General features: G+C 38.0%; 1 protein-coding gene across 3 annotated transcripts in view; it reads right to left on the reverse strand.

Moving 5' to 3' along the window:
* ZNF385D (zinc finger protein 385D) overlaps nucleotides 1-18,053 on the reverse strand; it is a 437,048-nt gene that overhangs the window by 339,599 nt on the left and 79,396 nt on the right. For all 3 annotated transcript variants that reach the window (XM_075083227.1, XM_075083226.1, XM_075083229.1), the window contains one exon: nucleotides 8,466-8,744. In XM_075083227.1, the coding sequence (XP_074939328.1) occupies nucleotides 8,466-8,739 (274 nt within the window). In that variant the 5' untranslated portion in view covers nucleotides 8,740-8,744. The remainder of the gene's footprint in view (nucleotides 1-8,465; nucleotides 8,745-18,053) is intronic.

Below are 18,053 nucleotides of genomic sequence, written 5' to 3' on the forward strand. Positions count from 1 at the left end.
AATGAAAATTACTCAAAAGGTAGGGATGCGGTTCTCCTGGCAAAAAAGGGACAGATGAGTTGTTAAAAGTTCCCAAGAATAATTACAAATGAAAAAGATTCAACAGAAGAAAATCAATAATACTCCATTTATGAATAATCTTTGACAAAATTTCTAACAAACTGCACTCCGAAATATCAACAAACATGAGTCATTTCGACATTTCCAGTTTTACTTTCACTGCACTTAGCTATGAATGAAATTGCTTTAAAGCTCACAAAATGTTTGATCACAAAATTATTCTTTTTTCTTCTACAACATTATGGGATCCAGCACAGAGGGAGACTATATCTTGGTTTTGGTTCTAGTCTAATAGTCATTGTGCTGCTAAAGTCTGTAAAGAGAGACATTCAATATTGCTTTTAGAGTCAAAAAGTCACACGCTCATGTTTTATTCCATATAATAAATTAGATACCATCCCCATGGAGGCTGGCATTTAAAGCCATATTACCCTGACGTGAGGTGTCTAGAGAAGAACTCGTTTTGATTACAGAACAAAATTAGTTTAATAAGTGAGCTGCGTCGCTTACAATTAGTGTATCTTTCCAGCCCTCTAATCTCATATATATGGAAAAACTGGGGAGAAAAACTTGATTACATCTACATATCTACAATGCTGTCTGCATGGGGACTCCAGCCTGGCTAACCTATAAGCATTAGTGTGAGAAACAAAAGAAAGACATTATATAGATTAACTCACTCCCACAGTAACAGTGTGAACTGCAGATAAGAACTGGTGCTTTCTCGATGATGTAAACTGAACTGGCATAAACGTGTGCTAACATTAATTACATTCTTCAACAGAGAGAGGAAATTGCCTCCTCCTCTTGAAATCAACAGAAGTTTGTAATTAATTTCATTGGAGCTGGTCTTAAAACTCTCATCTTGACATATATTCCCCCTATTGTGAAACACGTCAGAGGATAAAAAATTAACTAAATATTTCAGTGACATGGCTATCAGGAAGGCAGTATATTTTGAATGAGAGGAATGAAAAAAGCATAAATAACAAAAAGTCAGCATTACTGAAATGTGTGTCACATTTGATGATATCTGCTTTATTTTTCTTCTACTCAGATATAGCTCAAAAATTCTGCTTAAGTTCTGTGATATCCTAAAAATTAAAATATTAATGCCACATGAGAGGTACAAAATTATCCTTTTACAGCCTCATTAAGGAATACAGACCTAAATTTGAAGTAAGAAAAATAACTGAATATGGGAAAAGCTAGCTCTCAGGAAATTAATACCAGGAAATGTTGATAAACTTAGCGTGTTGTCATGACTCACAGAAGATTTGTTGCCTACCAGATGCCAGTGCAGAAAAAAAAACCCACATCATATTAAAAGAAGACAAGTTACTGAGAAGGTCTGGAAGGAAGCCATGGTCATCATAATCTATATTGGACCCAGTGACATAAGCAGAACTAAATGGAGATCCTGCAAAACAGGTTTCAACAGCTAGTTGTACACGCAAGTAGAGATCATATGCCAGTGTTTTCGGAAATGAGACTGGTGCCACACTCGGGGAGAAGCAAAGAATGGCAGACCAGCATCTCAGTGCAGTTCAGAAACAACACAGATGGGCACAGATAGCCCCCAGAGTAGCTGAACCTTAAACAGCTAATTTAGTATTGATTATTGGTATTCCTGCTACAGCATAAAACACTAAGGCAATGCTTACCTAAAACAGTATGAACTTTAAAATATAGAGACAAATCAGATAAATAGGATGTATAGCAGGTTCTAGCCTGAAGCCATATAGGAGGGCTAAAAAAAGAAAAGGAAAAAGAAGAAAAAAGATAATTAATGATTAAAAAAAGGCTATGTTGACATTAAGCAGAGGTGCAAAGAGAGCAAGGCGAGAGATGCCACCTTTTCAGAAGCATATTTTAAGCACAGAATTGAGGACTAAAATGGCAGTTATTTTTCAACATAGAAGAAGTGTTTTATATCTAGGAGCAAAATAAAGTCCTGAAGACATGAGACTGTAAATGTCCAAAAAGGACAAGCGAACTGTGAGAGAGCAGCATGTGGAACATACAGAGTAAGAACTGTGAGTATGGGAGAGGACTAAATGTAGCAAGGAAGCATGCAATGGGTGAAGATTTTTCACCTTCTAACCTGCATATAACAGCAGTCTTTGAGTGCTGCTGAAGACACCTTTAAGTACGTCGGCCCCCACTGCCTTAGCATAGCAATCAGAAACCCTATCCAGGTTTGCTAGAAGGTAGCAAAGGACGGACCCACTTCCGAACTTGTTTCAGCTGTCTGACATTGTTGCAGAGTTTCTTGTGGACAAACATCCATTTGTATGGATGGAGACAACTTGCTAAGCATCTTGCTTTGGAGATGGTAGCCAAAAGGAGGGTACTCTATACAGCTGGGGTTATTAAAAGAGAACCTGTGCAGTCTTATATTCATGCAGAAAACTAGAACAAACCCAATTCTTTGTAATGCTTTCAACCTGCATTTAGAGGCTTGTTTAGACCTTGGGCAAGGGTTGGTTCAGCATATTTAGCTACAAATCTCTACTGATCCCCCAGCTTCGGGGGAATTAATCATAATTGATAAACACAATTTTCTAGGCTCCTATAATTTTTTTTTCATTCTGTCATGCTATTCAGCAGACCAATTACCAGATACACTACATGAAAAATCGTTTAAGTACTATGAATTTCTCCTCCCCAAGTCCAAAAGAATGTTTTGGGGATTGCTAAAATATACGTTACCTTTATGACTGCATTATTGAAGTTATTCCAGATGCACTCATGAAACTTTCTCCCCAGCCTCCCCGAAACTTCTTACAATGCTAGGCTTTACCTATGACTGGTCTGTATTAAAATTTGGTAACGTCCCTTTGTATTTATTTGTAATAGGTAGCGGTCAGCTAATTATAGCAGGTCTACAATGGATATCTGCACACATGTAAAGCGTTTGTCCACAACTACTACCCATCCGTCACTTTTCATACACTCACAAAGCCAAGTGGACCCTACTGTGCTTATTAGGGGAAATACGAACATCATGAACGTGCCTGGTGTGAGCTGGCTCTTTCTTAAGCTTAATTTCATTCAATGATACACAAGTTCCCTTGTGATAAACCTTTGCGCTGAACTACAATGTCATATATGGTGGGTATTGCATTTCTGAATAAAATAAAAAAAAATAAAGCACAAGTAGTGCTTTAAAAGCTTACCTCACTTGCAAAAGTGCTCTTAAAAGGAGAAACTCTGTTAATAGTTCACTAACTGGAGCAGGAACATGATAAGAACAGACAAGTGCTTTGGAATAAGAAGGGAGATTTACATCTGGGCACAGTGGAAGTGACAACACACTGCTCTCAGCCAGTCCTACTTGTCCAGAGATCTCCAGTTTTGACATTTGGGAGGTATTACAGAATACCTGGAAGGAACCTGCTGTGCTTCTTTACAAAAATATTGGTATCTCTGGCCCTCAAGCTAGAGCCTTAAAACCAGAGGATAACTCCTTTTGGCTCTACTGTCAACTGTCCATGAGGCTCTGCATCAGAATATGTCATTTAAAAAAAAAAAGTTTGTAACAACAAAGCAGTAAAAGAGTCATTATGGTGCAACTTCTTGCTTTATCTTGAGAAGAACCTGTTACAGGTCACTGTCAGACAGGTGACTTCCAGAGATGTCTCAAGCTGATCTGACAAGACTCATTTCCCAGGAAACTAACAGAAAATCCCCTCCTCTGAAGGAGAATATACTTTGCCCCAAGATTTCCTCCATTCCTCTTTCTCTGAAAGGAGGACTAATGCAATGAAAAGAACAGGCGACACCACTTCCCTGAAAGTTGTAGCTTGTTAGTTTACCACCTTAAAGTAAGAGTCTGTCTGCCCCAAAGCTGCCAGTTTTCATGATCAGAAAACAGGACAGCAGAGGTGTAAAGTACAGCAGCATCACAGAACTAGAAAAAAACTGGCAAGAGAAAAGTGCTAGGAAGGAGACTCTGCAAGTAGTTTAGGTGGATCTTCTGGATTTCCCACCTGCAGGACTGTAAAAAGTCAGGATTTCAATAAAAAAGAAAAAGATTAAATATTTTCTCTGACCAGTGTGCAAAAATTTACTGTGTAGATATCATGGAACTGTCATCTCAAGAATTGTTGTGGGAAACTACGTTCAACCACCAAATACGGTTGAAAAACATAAAATGTGTGAAAGATTTTGCTCATATTTCAGTGTATATTTCAGTATTACTGTAATAATAAAATTTTTGCTCATTCCTAAGTAATATCTAGTGTTAAGTTAAGAAATTTGCTTTTTGCAATTATCAAGGGATTAAAAAAAATGGATATTTAATTCTGATCTTTTCCTTATCTTTCTTCCAGGCACTTACCGTTCTTGTTCACAGTACAATAAAATTTTACTAAGATGAAATTTCACTGAAAAAAATCATAGGCAGGTTTAGTTTAAAAGAAAGTAAATTAAACTTGCTAAACTGAATAGCCTTTTGTCTGGGTTATGAATTCAGAGAGCTAGATATAGAAACTACTGCCAAATGCCTCACTGGCTCCTGTGTTTCAAAAGAATAATGTTTCAGAAATCAATTGTTCAAGTGAAAGGAGTTCTATGAATTTTGGGGCATTTCTCAGCTTTTTCATTATTTTTCCACTTGTTATCTAATGTAGTGTAGAAATTATTGCAGAGGAAAGCAGTTTTAGTTTTTGTCCTAAGCATGCCTCATTCACTCATGATGATTCAGCAATTTACACAGAAGGAAGCCCAGGGGAAATTCTGGCTTACATAAAATCTTAGTAATATCAGCTTTCTCACTGGCACTGCTATACATTTGCATCCACAATTATTTTTCCATTCTGTCAGTAGAAACGTGACTCCTATTCCCGCTGGTCAGAATAAACGATATCCCACAAGAGGTCACCTCTTCCCACAACAGCCAGGCTGCTTTTGTGAGGAGTGGTGCAATGTTGGGAGACCAGATAGGAAATGCATTTTGCCCTCTTTTCATTCCAAAACTTACTCAAAATCTCCACTGACTTGTTTGTCACCTTGCTACTACACGTAGGAGAGCAGGAAGGCAAAAGTCACCAGCAAGAAGAATATACTATAGGGTGTAATGAGGAAAGTGTGAAAAGTCTTTCTACATGACATAAGAGGAAATTATTAGGAGGAAGGAACACAGAAAATTATGTTACTCCGGAGCACATATAGTTCAGTAACAGAAGTGCTGATGTCTACCATGTCCTGTTAAGCCATCACAAATCACTGTACCAAGTAATGACACAAGAAACAATGGGTTCACATCATTTTTGTGACTCTGCGTAGTCTGCTGTTCTGAGGCTGCTCTGCCCCAGGAAGGCACCAAGTGGATGTCATATTGTAAATCTGCCAAGCTGACAGATAAGCAACTAGCAAAGCTTTTTACAGTAGATCTGGTAAATTGTTCAAATTTAATATAGATACCAATACAGCAGCAAAGAAATGCTGGTTTTAACCCCACAATGCACATTTATTAATTTTATATTTGCAGAGGTTAATATGCTTTGTGCTTAAGCAACATACCTTACGAAATTGTGCAGAAATATTCAAGTATAGTAAGATGCTCAGTTATTTATGTCCAGCAGATAAAAGCTGCTTCACACAGTTTGAAGATGATGACTATAGCGTGACAGCTTTAATTACACAGTCAAATACTAATACAGCTGAACCCTACCTCTGTTCAGCAGTCCATTGCAAATTGTTTGGTAACAAGACACAGGCTGTTGCTTCACATAAATCAATCCTCCATTTCTATTACCCCTCGTAATATAAAACACCCAAACCCATCCTGCTTTGTGGGAATAATTCAGAGATGAAAGAAAACAAGGAGAAGCCACAAATCCAATATTTTTCCCAACCTTTCCATGTACGTTAGTTCCAAGTCAGCACACAACTTTGTAAAGGCATATACAGCCCACAGTACAATCCATAAATTGCTGTATTTGGAAATGGGATTTTCTTGCGCATAGTACAAGTACTTCACTCCTTCAACATGAGATATAACGAATAACTATTGATGACGAAGCCTTAGAAGACAATCTTACAAAGCAGACCCTTTACTTAGTTCTAATTTACACCAGAATTTAGTCTCAAGAATGATTAGAGCATTAACCTGGACATTAAGCTGTCTTCTGTGACAATCAGACTTCTACACAAGAAATACCATTCTCATAAATAAAGCAACCTACGGACATAGATTGAATAAACAGTACTGTACATGCTTAATAGTTACTTCAGTTACATCAGTGACCTTCAAAAAGCATCATTTGTGTGCATACGATAAACTGAGTCAAGTCAATTTTTTTCAGACATGGCCATATGTCACTTGAGCTTGTTGTCATCAACAAAACAATCATTCATCTGAAAAATATTGCCCATATTTCAGATATCTAGTTTTGACAAAGCCTATTGTTGTGGAAGGTCTGTCAGGTTCTGATTTCCACTTGATTTAGAAAGCGATCTCAAACAGGGTCTCTGCTCAAAGTGCAGCAAGGGTGGTTGCTGAAACATTCAGTTCTAATTTAGTTTTAACTTTTAGCAAGAAATACTTAATATTGGTCTCTATTTCATTCATAATGTCCAGTTTAAAAAAGCCTGAAAACTCAAAGTTTGGTGACATGGGAAAAATCACTTCTTTATGCTCTTCCCTAAATTATTCTCTCAGTGAAGTGCTACATTTTTGATGATACTCAAAGATCTGCCAGATTTGGAAAACCTCAAGTTTCAGGCAACCCTGAAAACAACTGCACTTTGAAACATAGAGCTAGATAGTCAACCAGTTATTTTCTGACTACAAATGGGTGCAGCAACACATGACATAGAGACATTTTTAAGGAGGAAAAAAGAAACATGCCACTATACTACTACTTTGATCCTCTCTAGAATATAAATGTTGAAGCACAAATGAAGCCCTTTGACGCCTATTTCAGCATTGCTTAATTACTAATTCTTTCATTACCATGGATTAAAGCAGAAAAATGAACTGCAGAAAAACACTTTCTATCATTAGCAAAATTATTGTGCTAATAACGATAAAGACAATTCTACCTTAACTGAAGAGAGCAATAACATTAGACTGTGTTTATTTGGCTATGGAAAGAACACATTTGTAGATAACCATATTGCACTTTTAATCAATTAGGAAATCAATCTTTCTTTATGCATTTTCACGGCTCCTATTAATTGTAGTAGTATTCCTAAGCCTGAACTATGAACAGTGCCAAACGTTACAGTCCTGCCACTTAAAGACAAAATTATTTGTGTTGTTCAGCATTATTGGGGTTTTGTTGTTTGTTTTATTGTTTTGTTTTAAGGAAATGAGCAACACCTCATACATAGCAAAATACTCATATCCAACACACTTCAGTAACATACCTGTATTATTCCCAACTCTTACAAGCCAGGACACAGATTACTAAAATACCTCTTAAGACCTACCTAAGGATTAGTGTTCTGCATAACCTTCTGCAGATGAGGAAGAAGCAACTCATGGCACAAAAAAAATTAAGCAATGTGTGTGGTCTGCAGAAGGTAAGTCTGAAAGTTCTAAGTACACCATAGTAAGACCATCATTTCTGTAACATGGTGCCTAGAAGCTGATAGAACAATACGGTACAACTCTACCCATAGTACAACAAAGTTGAGTACTACCTGTTATGAAATTGAGAAAATTATAGCATAGCAATCTGGTTTTTCTTGTCAGGGACCATCATTTGCCCCTACTATCTGATCTACATTTGTACATAAAGCCACAAACATATTTTTCTTTGAGGCATACAATTCACTCTCATGATAGAAAAACACAGCACCTACTACAAAATGCTTTTCCCATAGCTGTCAAGGAAATCAATTAAAATCAAAATAGCCTTTGTTCCATCTCTGTTTGATTTCAGTCATGATCTTTAAACAGAGTTATGCTAGCTATGGGCTGAACCCTGAATAAGCAAACTAAAGTGAAATGAGTTTGGGAATGTATTTGTTCTGTGTAATGTATTTGTTTCAATTTATTCTGCAACCGCCTTATATTCGTTAAAAGCAAACATACCCCTAACATATATAGCTTTTCTGGCAGACTGTGAAATACTGAATATCACTGATTATTCTGAAAACCATCAAAATGCAAATGGAATGAGAAAGAATCTGAATCAACATCATCATGTAAACAAAATATTAAATGAAAACACTTGTAACAACACAGATGGTATACCTTTAGCTATTTGCCAGATGTTCATGCTAGGGATGACCCCAAGCACTCTGAAGTCACTGAGAGCCTTTGCCTTAACTTCAAAGGATTTGTTAGATGCATAAAAAAATGCTTACACTCATCTATACTGACATTACTGCACATTGCTGCAATTCTCAGATCAAAAGAAGGCAACAGATATATATTTTTTAATGCTTACCATTATCACTTTTGATATTTCCATTGCTGAGCTGTTTTAACCTCTTCTGATGGGATTTGCCATTATAGTGGATTTGTGCCTGAGCAGCAGAGTTCAGCTGAATGTTACAAACATTACATAAAGTAAAATTGGCGTGTTTCTTTTCTCTTTCCTTCTTTTCTTCAGTGCCATCAGGTGCTAATTCTTTCTCACCTTCCCTGTCTGGGACGGTTGTGAAATCTGAACTGTATGAGTGGTTATCAACTGGTAAATCAGGGCTCCAGGGCTTCTTCATATTTTCTGAAGGGAAGAAAAAAACCAAAACAAAACGAAATACATAAGAGGGAAAGTTGATGAGTAACACAAAATCATATACACAAGATTTCTACATCTGTAAACCAGCAAAAGGGAGGTTCTTTGCATTTTCATATTTTAACACATTTCTACTTGTGTTTTGCTTTCTGTTCATGTTTTCTAGTTCTGCTGTGTAACTTGAGTAACTTCACAGCACTCAGGTGAATGTCTTTAAATGTTCAGGGGTACTACTAAGTCTATCCTGTCACAGGGGGAGGGGTGTTTGTGTTCGGTTGGGTTTGGTTTTTCTTATTACTATTTCTATCTTATCCCTTGGGTAGTTTAGTTTATTTAAGAATTATCCTATCAAATGTGAATTTACAAATGCTGTTAGAAATCTCAGCAAGGTCTAGATGAAGCTCTTAAGATGTGACAGTTAAGATGACAGTTAACTGTCACATTCAGTGGGAAACTGTATTGGATGCAGATGCCCAGGTACTGGCAGCAGGGGCTGCAGGGGCTGCCTCTCTAAGATGAGGCCAAGGGCTGTCCCATGCTTGAGGACAGCCAATTCCAGGTGGCTCCAAAACTGACCCACCAGTGCCCAAAGCTGAGCCCATGAGCCACGGGTGTGGCACCTCCATGATAACATATTTAAGAAAGGGTAAAAACACTGTGAAGCAGCTGAAATAATGTGAAACAGCCCTGTAGACAGTGGAAAAGAAGGGGGAGGAGGTGCTGCAGACACTAGAGCAGTGTCCCCTGCAGCTCATGATGAAGACCATGGTGACACAGGTTGTCTTCCTGCAGCCCATGGACAACCCCACGCCAGAGCAGGTGGAAAACCCCTGAAGGAAGCTGCAGCCCATGGAGAGCCCATGCAGGAGCAGGCTCCCAGCAGGGGCTGCGGTCCACTGATAGAAGCCTACACAGGAGTAAGTTTTCTGGCAAGACCTGTGACCCCATGGGGGACACACGCTGGAGCAATCCTTTCCTGAAGGTCTGCACCCTATGGAAAGGACCCAGGCTGGAGCACTTTTTCAAGAATTGCAGCCCATGGAAAGGGCCCCCACTGGTGCAATTAATGAAGGACTGTATCCTGTGGGAGGAACCCCATACTGGAGCAGAACAGCATGAGGAGGAAAGTGCAGCACAGATGAAGTGATATGGACTGACCACAACTCCCAGTTCCCATCCCCCTGTGCTGCACAGGGATGGGAGAAGTATAGAAGAGTCAGGAGTGAAACTAAGCCTAGGAAGAAGCAGGGGGCAGAGGGGTGAAGTGCTTTAGTGTTTTGTCTTTGTTTCTCACCATCCTACTCTATTTTAATTGGCAATATATTAAATTTATTTTCCTCAAGTTGAATCTACTTTGCCCATGATGGTAACTGGTAAGTGCTCTCCCCATCTTTATCTCAACCTAAGAGTTCATTTTCCCCCCTCCCTGTCTTGGTGTGGAAAGGGAAAGAAAACGCCTGGGCGGGGGTCTGGCAGCCAGCCAAGGTCAATCCACCACAGAAATACAAGTAGTTATTGCAGCAGAAATATTTTATAATCCCCTTTAGGATTAAATCCAGAAGTATCACATTTTGATTACTTTTATGTAAAATATACAATAGGTCAGTTAAACTCTACGTGAATGACAACGTATTGTTACATTCCATTACATACACTCCTACGTTCAAATACTAATCATTACAAATTCTTAGCTGTTTTAGCACTTAGAAATGCAAGATGCATTTTTCAAGTTGGAAAAAAAAGGGGCGGCGGGGGGGTGGGGGGAAGAGAGTTAGTCTCCTTTTCCCACATTTATATATTTTGATGCGTTGCAATTGACAGAAGAAAACCAGAACTCCCCTATATTTTAGTCAGCTAATCTTAAATGCGTAGACCTCCCTCTTGAGTTTCTTAGTTAGGTATTTAGCAACCCCCAGTTAACCCCTCTCCACTTCCTGTGAATGCTTTCAAGCCCAAGTCTAATAATTTCATAACTTCTCTGGTTCAAAATAGTTCAAAGACAAATAACAAACATGTTCTATTAGTTTCTTATCTTAACCTCCCAGGATTATAACTGAAGGATAGTTAACTTAGGTTCAGCTAATACCAAACTGTAGCAACCACAGAAATAAGAAGATAATCCTATCTGCTGAACTTCAAGTGAAACCAATGTAAACATGAGTTTCCATGATTAACGGTGAGTAGAAATGGCACAGGTGGAGAAGTGCTCTGTGCACTGCAAACCTAATTTACTATTCAAGGAGTGCAAAATGTTATATCAACTTAGCATCTTGGTGAGACCTTTATAGCACATATAAATCTTCAAACTACTTGTTCGCCCAGACTTAGTGAATAAATGAAGGCCTATTCAAAGTACCTAATCTGTACTTTGAGTGACAAAATTACTGCAGCCTTAAATATGATTGTACTATTTGGTCTCTAACAAATCATTCAACCTAGAAACAAAAAAGATGATTGCAGCACCACAAGCAAATGGCTACAGATGCCTTTAATCCCAGATCCAGATAAAGTTCAGCATCTAAAAATAAGTCTAAACAAGCCTTCAGATTTGGTTCTGATTACACAAAAATACTGCAAATCGTTCTTGAGAGAGCTTCAAATATTGTAAATTTCATTGACTAAGTGTTTTACTGGCCCTCCCAAGGATTTAAACACATTTACTGCTTTCCACTCAAACCATGACGACAAATTTATCTAAAGATGCAAATCTAAAGCCTATCAAGATTCAAACCACTTTCAATCTCAGTTTTCAGATTTGCTTGCTATCTAATTAGTACTGTGTTCTTTTATGCTAACTAAACCCTATTTCTGAGAGGAGCTCTACACTTGCTCTAGGTGAAAACCTCCCTCAACCAGTTCAGTCATTATTATTATTACAGCTTTTGTGTATGGTCAACTCTGTAATCTAGGATTTTAGCTGTCTACACAAGAGATAAGAAAGCAGGCTAAACAATTCATTCCAAAGCAAAATTAAAGAGAAAAAAAAAGCAACATAAAAGTAGTTAGTTATTAAAATCAAACCTATTATACCACCAGTGGTGACAGGAACTTTTATAGACAAATTACAACCATCCCCATAAGACATTATGAGAGTGTGGAAGCTTAGGAGAAAACCTGAAGTTTTTCTACAGCATATTTCTCCTAGGAGGAAGAGGAGGTTTCTCCTGAAGAAGCAGCAGCAAGCCATCAACCTCAGCCTTCAGGAGTTTGTTGGAAATATTGTTCACTCCAAGGAGACCTATAGTTATCTATCTAAAATATTTTTGAATTAAGAAATTCAGTCTTTAATCAAAGCATTAGAAAGATTAAAATGCTAACATGATGGCACTGGTTTTACTAAATTTCTCTATATGACAGTAACTTTTCAGAAATCCCAGTTTATATACATGCTGTACATTACTATATGTAATCTTTTGCATTGAAAGCATTCCCCACTAGAGAGCAGTATGAATTTAAAATTACAATATATCTCTAGACCTATAGTGCTAGTTATATAGGCATGAGACTACTGTAATAAAATAGATCTTCTAGGATGTAAAACTTTGTAAACAAATATAATCTAGTAAATTAAACATTGTACACTGTGTACACATGTTTAATTCCTTTTGAAACGTTTGCACAGATAAGCTGACAGCCTAATAAACTGTATTAGCATGTTACAATACCCCTCTAATATTCCAATCAACACAGTCTGATCTATGAGTCTTATTTTTGGCATATAGAATACTTGCATCTTGCATTCTAATCTCATTCCAGAAAAAGAAATTGTAAAATGCACACTAGATAAAGGCACAATAAAATAATAAGGGAAATGAATGATCCAAGTCTGTGAAAGCTAGTAAAAGATCCAGAGAGGTTGTAGAGTCTCCTTCCCCGGGGACATTCAAAACCTGCCTGGACGCAGTCCTGTGCCCCCTGCTCTGGGTGTGCCTGCTCAGGCGGGGGGGGTTGGATGAGATGATCTCCAGAGGTCCTGTCCAACCCCTACCACTCCATAATTCTGTGATCCACCAGTGTTTCAGCTAATGAAGGTGCAGACTGATTCTTGCAAAGCAGCACACAGACTTTCAATTCATGCCCACATATGCCTGCATCATTGAATACTTCTATTTTCTGGAATGAAATGTTTAGGCAGCAATTTTGATTGGTGGAGGTGAGGGAAAGAATACTTAGTTTATTCTATTGGAAAGTTACATGGAATAGGGTTAGAAGAAAGCATTATAATCTTAATTTTAAAACCAATTTTCAATTGCTATCAATGTCTTATTGGTTTGAACTGCTGACCTATTTGGAGATGGATAAGCATTAAATGAAAACCCTCTTCACCTACTATTATTATAGAATTCAACTGGACTTCACTGGTTGCATATCATATACACAGTCATCAGTTTTGCAGATAACTTCCCCCGTCCCACCCCTGAAAAGAAAGCTAACTTCTCAACCTTTAGGAGCCCTAAGGAAGACTACAGTCAACTAGGAATGAATGAGCAAGGTAACCAAGAACTCAAAATTTCAAGCCAATTTAAATAGCACTGTGGATAAATGCTTTCATTTATTTTCCCTGGAGCTCTGAACTCAATTTTGGCTCAATGATGCTTACCAGTAAAATGAACTTTGCATGACATTATAGCTTTGCGAAGTAGAAAACTGCCCCATGTGGAAAACCAGCACAACTACGATTTGTTGTGTTTGCTGGCTTAGCTAACATAGCTACTGCCTGCAGATTTCTCTTCTGAAACGTGCTTGAATGTAAGGGATTAGAAATTACATCCTCCCAATAAAACAATCCTTACCTTCTTAAACGCATGACAAAAGCATGCTTTCTATTCAAGGATATGGAAATTAAACTTTGTTCATTTGTATTACAAATCAGTTGTTTTGTTTCCAAACTGTCTTGTCAACGTGGAACTATCCCAATCACTGGGTCTTAGACCCTGTGTACATAAATGAACCCAGCGTATTTGACTATTAAGAGGCCAACGGGGTATATGAATCCCAGAGTATGAGACTGCTGTGCAGGTAGGTCAATTGTACTCAACACAGACTATTTGTCACTGATGAATGACACAGTATATCCTAAAAAAATATCTCTTTGGAAGAAGCCACTTCCCAACAGGGCACTACAACAAATACATTGCCTGTAACAGCTGAAGGATAGAAAATGCAGACAGGGGCATTAAGGACAAAAGTCCACTAATTACAATATTCAGGGATTTCTAATATTTCTTTCCAAGACTGTGAAAATGGTAAAGGCACTTAGGTGGCAATCACCAAAGATGCAGATGCTTGTATCTCCGTTAGTGACCCCTGGACTCTGCAATCGCTGTAAATCTCACCACCAGGGCCTACAGAAAGAGTCATCTCTCTATAAAGTACACTAAAATTCTAAACTCAGGTGGCTTGTTCTTAGAAACATGCATTCGCCTTCCTTTGCAGATGTCTGCGCTGTAGATCAAGTTACATGGGATGAATCTCAATGTGCCTACCATAATAGCATCTTTAAACATTAAAAGGACTGAACTTTGGCAGGTATGAAGAAAACCTGGGTTTCAGATATCAACAGATAACAGCTGCTTGCAAAGAAACTGTTGCTAGAACAATGTTTAAAAAAAAAATTTAAAAAAAGAATTCAATCACTTATCAGGATTCTCTCTCCAATTATTACCTTGTCAGTTTTCAGATCTTCAGGGAATGTTATCAGCACACTACACAAAAACCCCTCTGGTAAGAACTGGTAATAATTGGAAGATTCTTCCAATCTTTTCTAACATAATAAATTTGATGATATATCTTTCAGGTGATAGGATGTTGCTGGCTGATGACTGTCATGGTAGCAGGGTGACCTTTGTGTCAGCCTTTTAATAAACTCTTCCATGCTGTGAGCCAAAATATGTGACTGGACCCTCCCCAAAACTGGCTATTTGTAGGCTACAGTCTTCCTATGTACCTGCTACATCACTCAAAAATCCCTGCTGTTACCTGTGACCCCTTTACCAAGAAGACAGTGAAAGCTAACTTGCCTTTCCAACCTCTAGAATGACCTTACTGAATAAAATGTTGGCTCTAGTAATTTGCTCCTGGGAGAAGCTTAAAATGAACATATTGCCACCTATTTTATATATGGATGGAGGGGGCAGAACAGCCTGGGGGGAAGGATCAGAAATACGAAAAATAAAATAGCTTTTGCTTCTTCCATCCTTGTTATCACCAGATGATGTGGTCCCGACACTGTAACCTTCCTGTTTTGATCAGGGTTGCACCTGCTCCTGGTTTTGAGCCCAGAGCGATTTAGGTCACGAATGGTCTATTTTACACATTGCTGCTGTGGCAGTTACAAATATACAATGAGATGGACGGACAAGGGGAAACCGGTGAAAGGGCACTCACGGTGAAAGCATTGCATCTCTGAAACGCAGCTCGCTTCCAAATGACCTGAGTAACCTTCAGGATACGCTGCTGGACTCACCTGTTTTCTCTGGATGGATGAATGAATGTCACTTCAGTGGAAAAGCTACTGGGGAATGGGAACCTACTGAGACTGGAAAGTTGTGGTTTGGTTTTTTTTAAAAAAATAATTGATTTTTCAGGAGCTCCTTTGTTCAAAGTCTTTCATATTTTGCTGTCTTTCAGATGAAAATTAAACACAAAATAGTATATAATACAATAAAAGCTGATGTGAAAATCTGCAAAATACATGCATTAAGTAATTTTACACTGTTGGTAGGCTTTTCTGTTAAGAGTTTTAGGGCTGCAAGTACAACCATCACCTGCTTCTAAAAACCAAGGAACAGTGTGTCAGGTCATACACCCAAGAGCTAAATTACTAGTCAGTGATAAAACTGCAGATAAAAGTCAGTATTTCTTCTTGCTGTCTGTCTCATACAGTGCACATAACATTTGAAGCCACTGTTTACCATATTTTCTCTTCAGAAATAACCACACAAAAAACAGTAGTAAAGGTAGTTTAGGAGAGAAAAAAAAAGATAAGTCAGGAGAGAAACACCTGATTTTCCTGTTTATTGTTTCTCCATATCCTTCCAGCTCCTCACAACCTGATCACTGCTGCTAGCTCTTATACCACTTCATTCATCCCTGTGAATAACAAGAAAATCATAATCACCACCATCTCAGGTGATTTTTGCAAAGTTTAAGAGGAAAATAATCTCTTGAGCAAAAAAAACTGCATCAAGTGAAAGAAATAACAGCAGGTTCTCCCCACGTTTATTGCTGGGGGGAAGGGAGAGGGATGAGGCAGGAGGAGACCGAGGTTATTTGGGGTTGGAGGTCTTTATAACTTAATGTCTATATCCTGGGATTCCTCCCAAGAAATGCAGCTCTGCAAACTGAGCCCTGTAAGAGTAGGTTTTTATCCATCTGAAGTAGGCTTATTGTATATTCGTATACCTTGAGCAATAGCGCAGAAAATAAAAGCCTGGGCTTTTGTTTTGTTTTGCTGGGAGAGCACTTAAATCTTTCAGGAAAAGCTGCATTTCAATACTGCAGCCTATCTCCTGTCACAGCCACACGCACCATGAGTTCCTAAAGGAACTTATGGATGAACCAAAAAGAAAAAGTTCATAATTTCTTGGTTCGGCAGTTCCCTCATGCCAGAAGCAACCAACAGACATCTCATAGTCTCAAAATATACTGCAGTCATTTTTTTTAATTGAGTTCTATAAAAAGAGCTAAGCACTAATCAACACCATATGTTATTCAACTAGCTAGTAATACATATCTATTTCTCAAGCCTGTGCGAACGTTATGGAGCACTTTGGGTGGTTTGGAACTATTTAAAGGCCAAGTAATTAATTTACAAACATCAGCTTCTAAAATCTGAGAGGTGCTACTGTGGTGACTTACAGTCACAGCCAAGCCATGAAAACTCCCTCACTTGCTTTTTATTCAATCCATTTTCAGAGATGGTCTTTGTGAAGACAAAATTTCTGCCTAAAATAGGGCCAAATAAAGACATGGGTTCAGTTATGTGTGTGGTACCCAAGCCCTAAGGATTGCTCTTCTCATACAGGTAAAGCAAGCTGTTTGCATTGCCTCACCCCTCTCTCCATCAGCAGTATCTTGTGTACAGACCTTGTACTGAAGGCAGTAGTTTAAATTGCAAGAGGCACAGCTATGAAGGCTCTGCCTACCAAGAAAATTTGTTATTGTCATGCACCATGAAGAGTATTCTTTTTTCCCCACATACACCTGATTTCTACATTTGGGAATGCCACTCACAGCTTCAAAACTCCTGTCAACAGCACTCTCTGTTGACTGGGCCCAAAAAGAATGGACAGGTGTCTAATTGCAATTCGAGCTGCCTCTACTAGACAAAACCTTGGTTTTAATGTTATTTCTGAGAAGGTAGACGGTCAGTACAGGTTTTAAAGGTCAGGGAAAAAATTGCAGATTTTTCAAGTTATTAACTCTGAGAGACATATAAATTAAACCATTTAGCAGGGTCCAGAGACAGGTGTAATGAAAAAAGGATGCACAAAGAGAAAAGACAACAACTGATATTTTTCTACAGAACTACTGAAACTTTGTAGCTATTACAATTACTTTTGATTTCATAAATAAAAATCACCTTTTTCAGCCTCTCTGGATCAACTCCCTGATGTGAAATCAGCCTACGACCTGTCATCCAGATATTCTGTAAGTGCCATATTCCACCTTAAAGACCTTCAGTTTTCCCATTACCTAAATATCTAGTCAAATCTTTGTATCTCAGCAGAAACCAAGAGCATGAACAGTTGTTTGGTCATAATGAGCTATTTATTTTTGCAGACAAGTAAGTTCTGTTCTTAACACTCCAATACAATGACTAACTACTGCCATATCCAAGTAGATAATTTTTAAAACATCCTTAAGTTTCAGTTAGTGTTTGTTTATATTTTGTTGATAGGTTCTTTCTTTAGAAAGAGAAGCTACTTCTTTTTTCCTCTTTTGTGGTTAAGTATTTTGTCAATATGCTGATGAAAATACATCTACAAAATGAAACAGAAAACGAATTAAAAGGCAAGTCACATGAATGAGCCCTGTGGGAATTCTGCTTAAAAAACCCCAGCACCCCTAAAAAAATTAAAGCAGAATAAAAAATGATAAATTTGAGACATATAGTTAATCCCCTGATGATCTTTGGTAAGCATATAAAATGCAGCCATCAGACACTGAATAAAATAAACTGGCAATAAATATAGTCATGGTGGGGAAAAGGAAATTAAAGGTCACAAGCAATGGATTACTAAAATTCAGATTTTTTTTTTTTTTCATTTCACTTCAGAAGGAATGTCAGAAGTT

The sequence above is a fragment of the Phalacrocorax aristotelis genome, chromosome 2, assembly GCF_949628215.1.
Source record: "Phalacrocorax aristotelis chromosome 2, bGulAri2.1, whole genome shotgun sequence".
NCBI classification, from domain to species: Eukaryota; Metazoa; Chordata; class Aves; order Suliformes; family Phalacrocoracidae; genus Phalacrocorax; species Phalacrocorax aristotelis.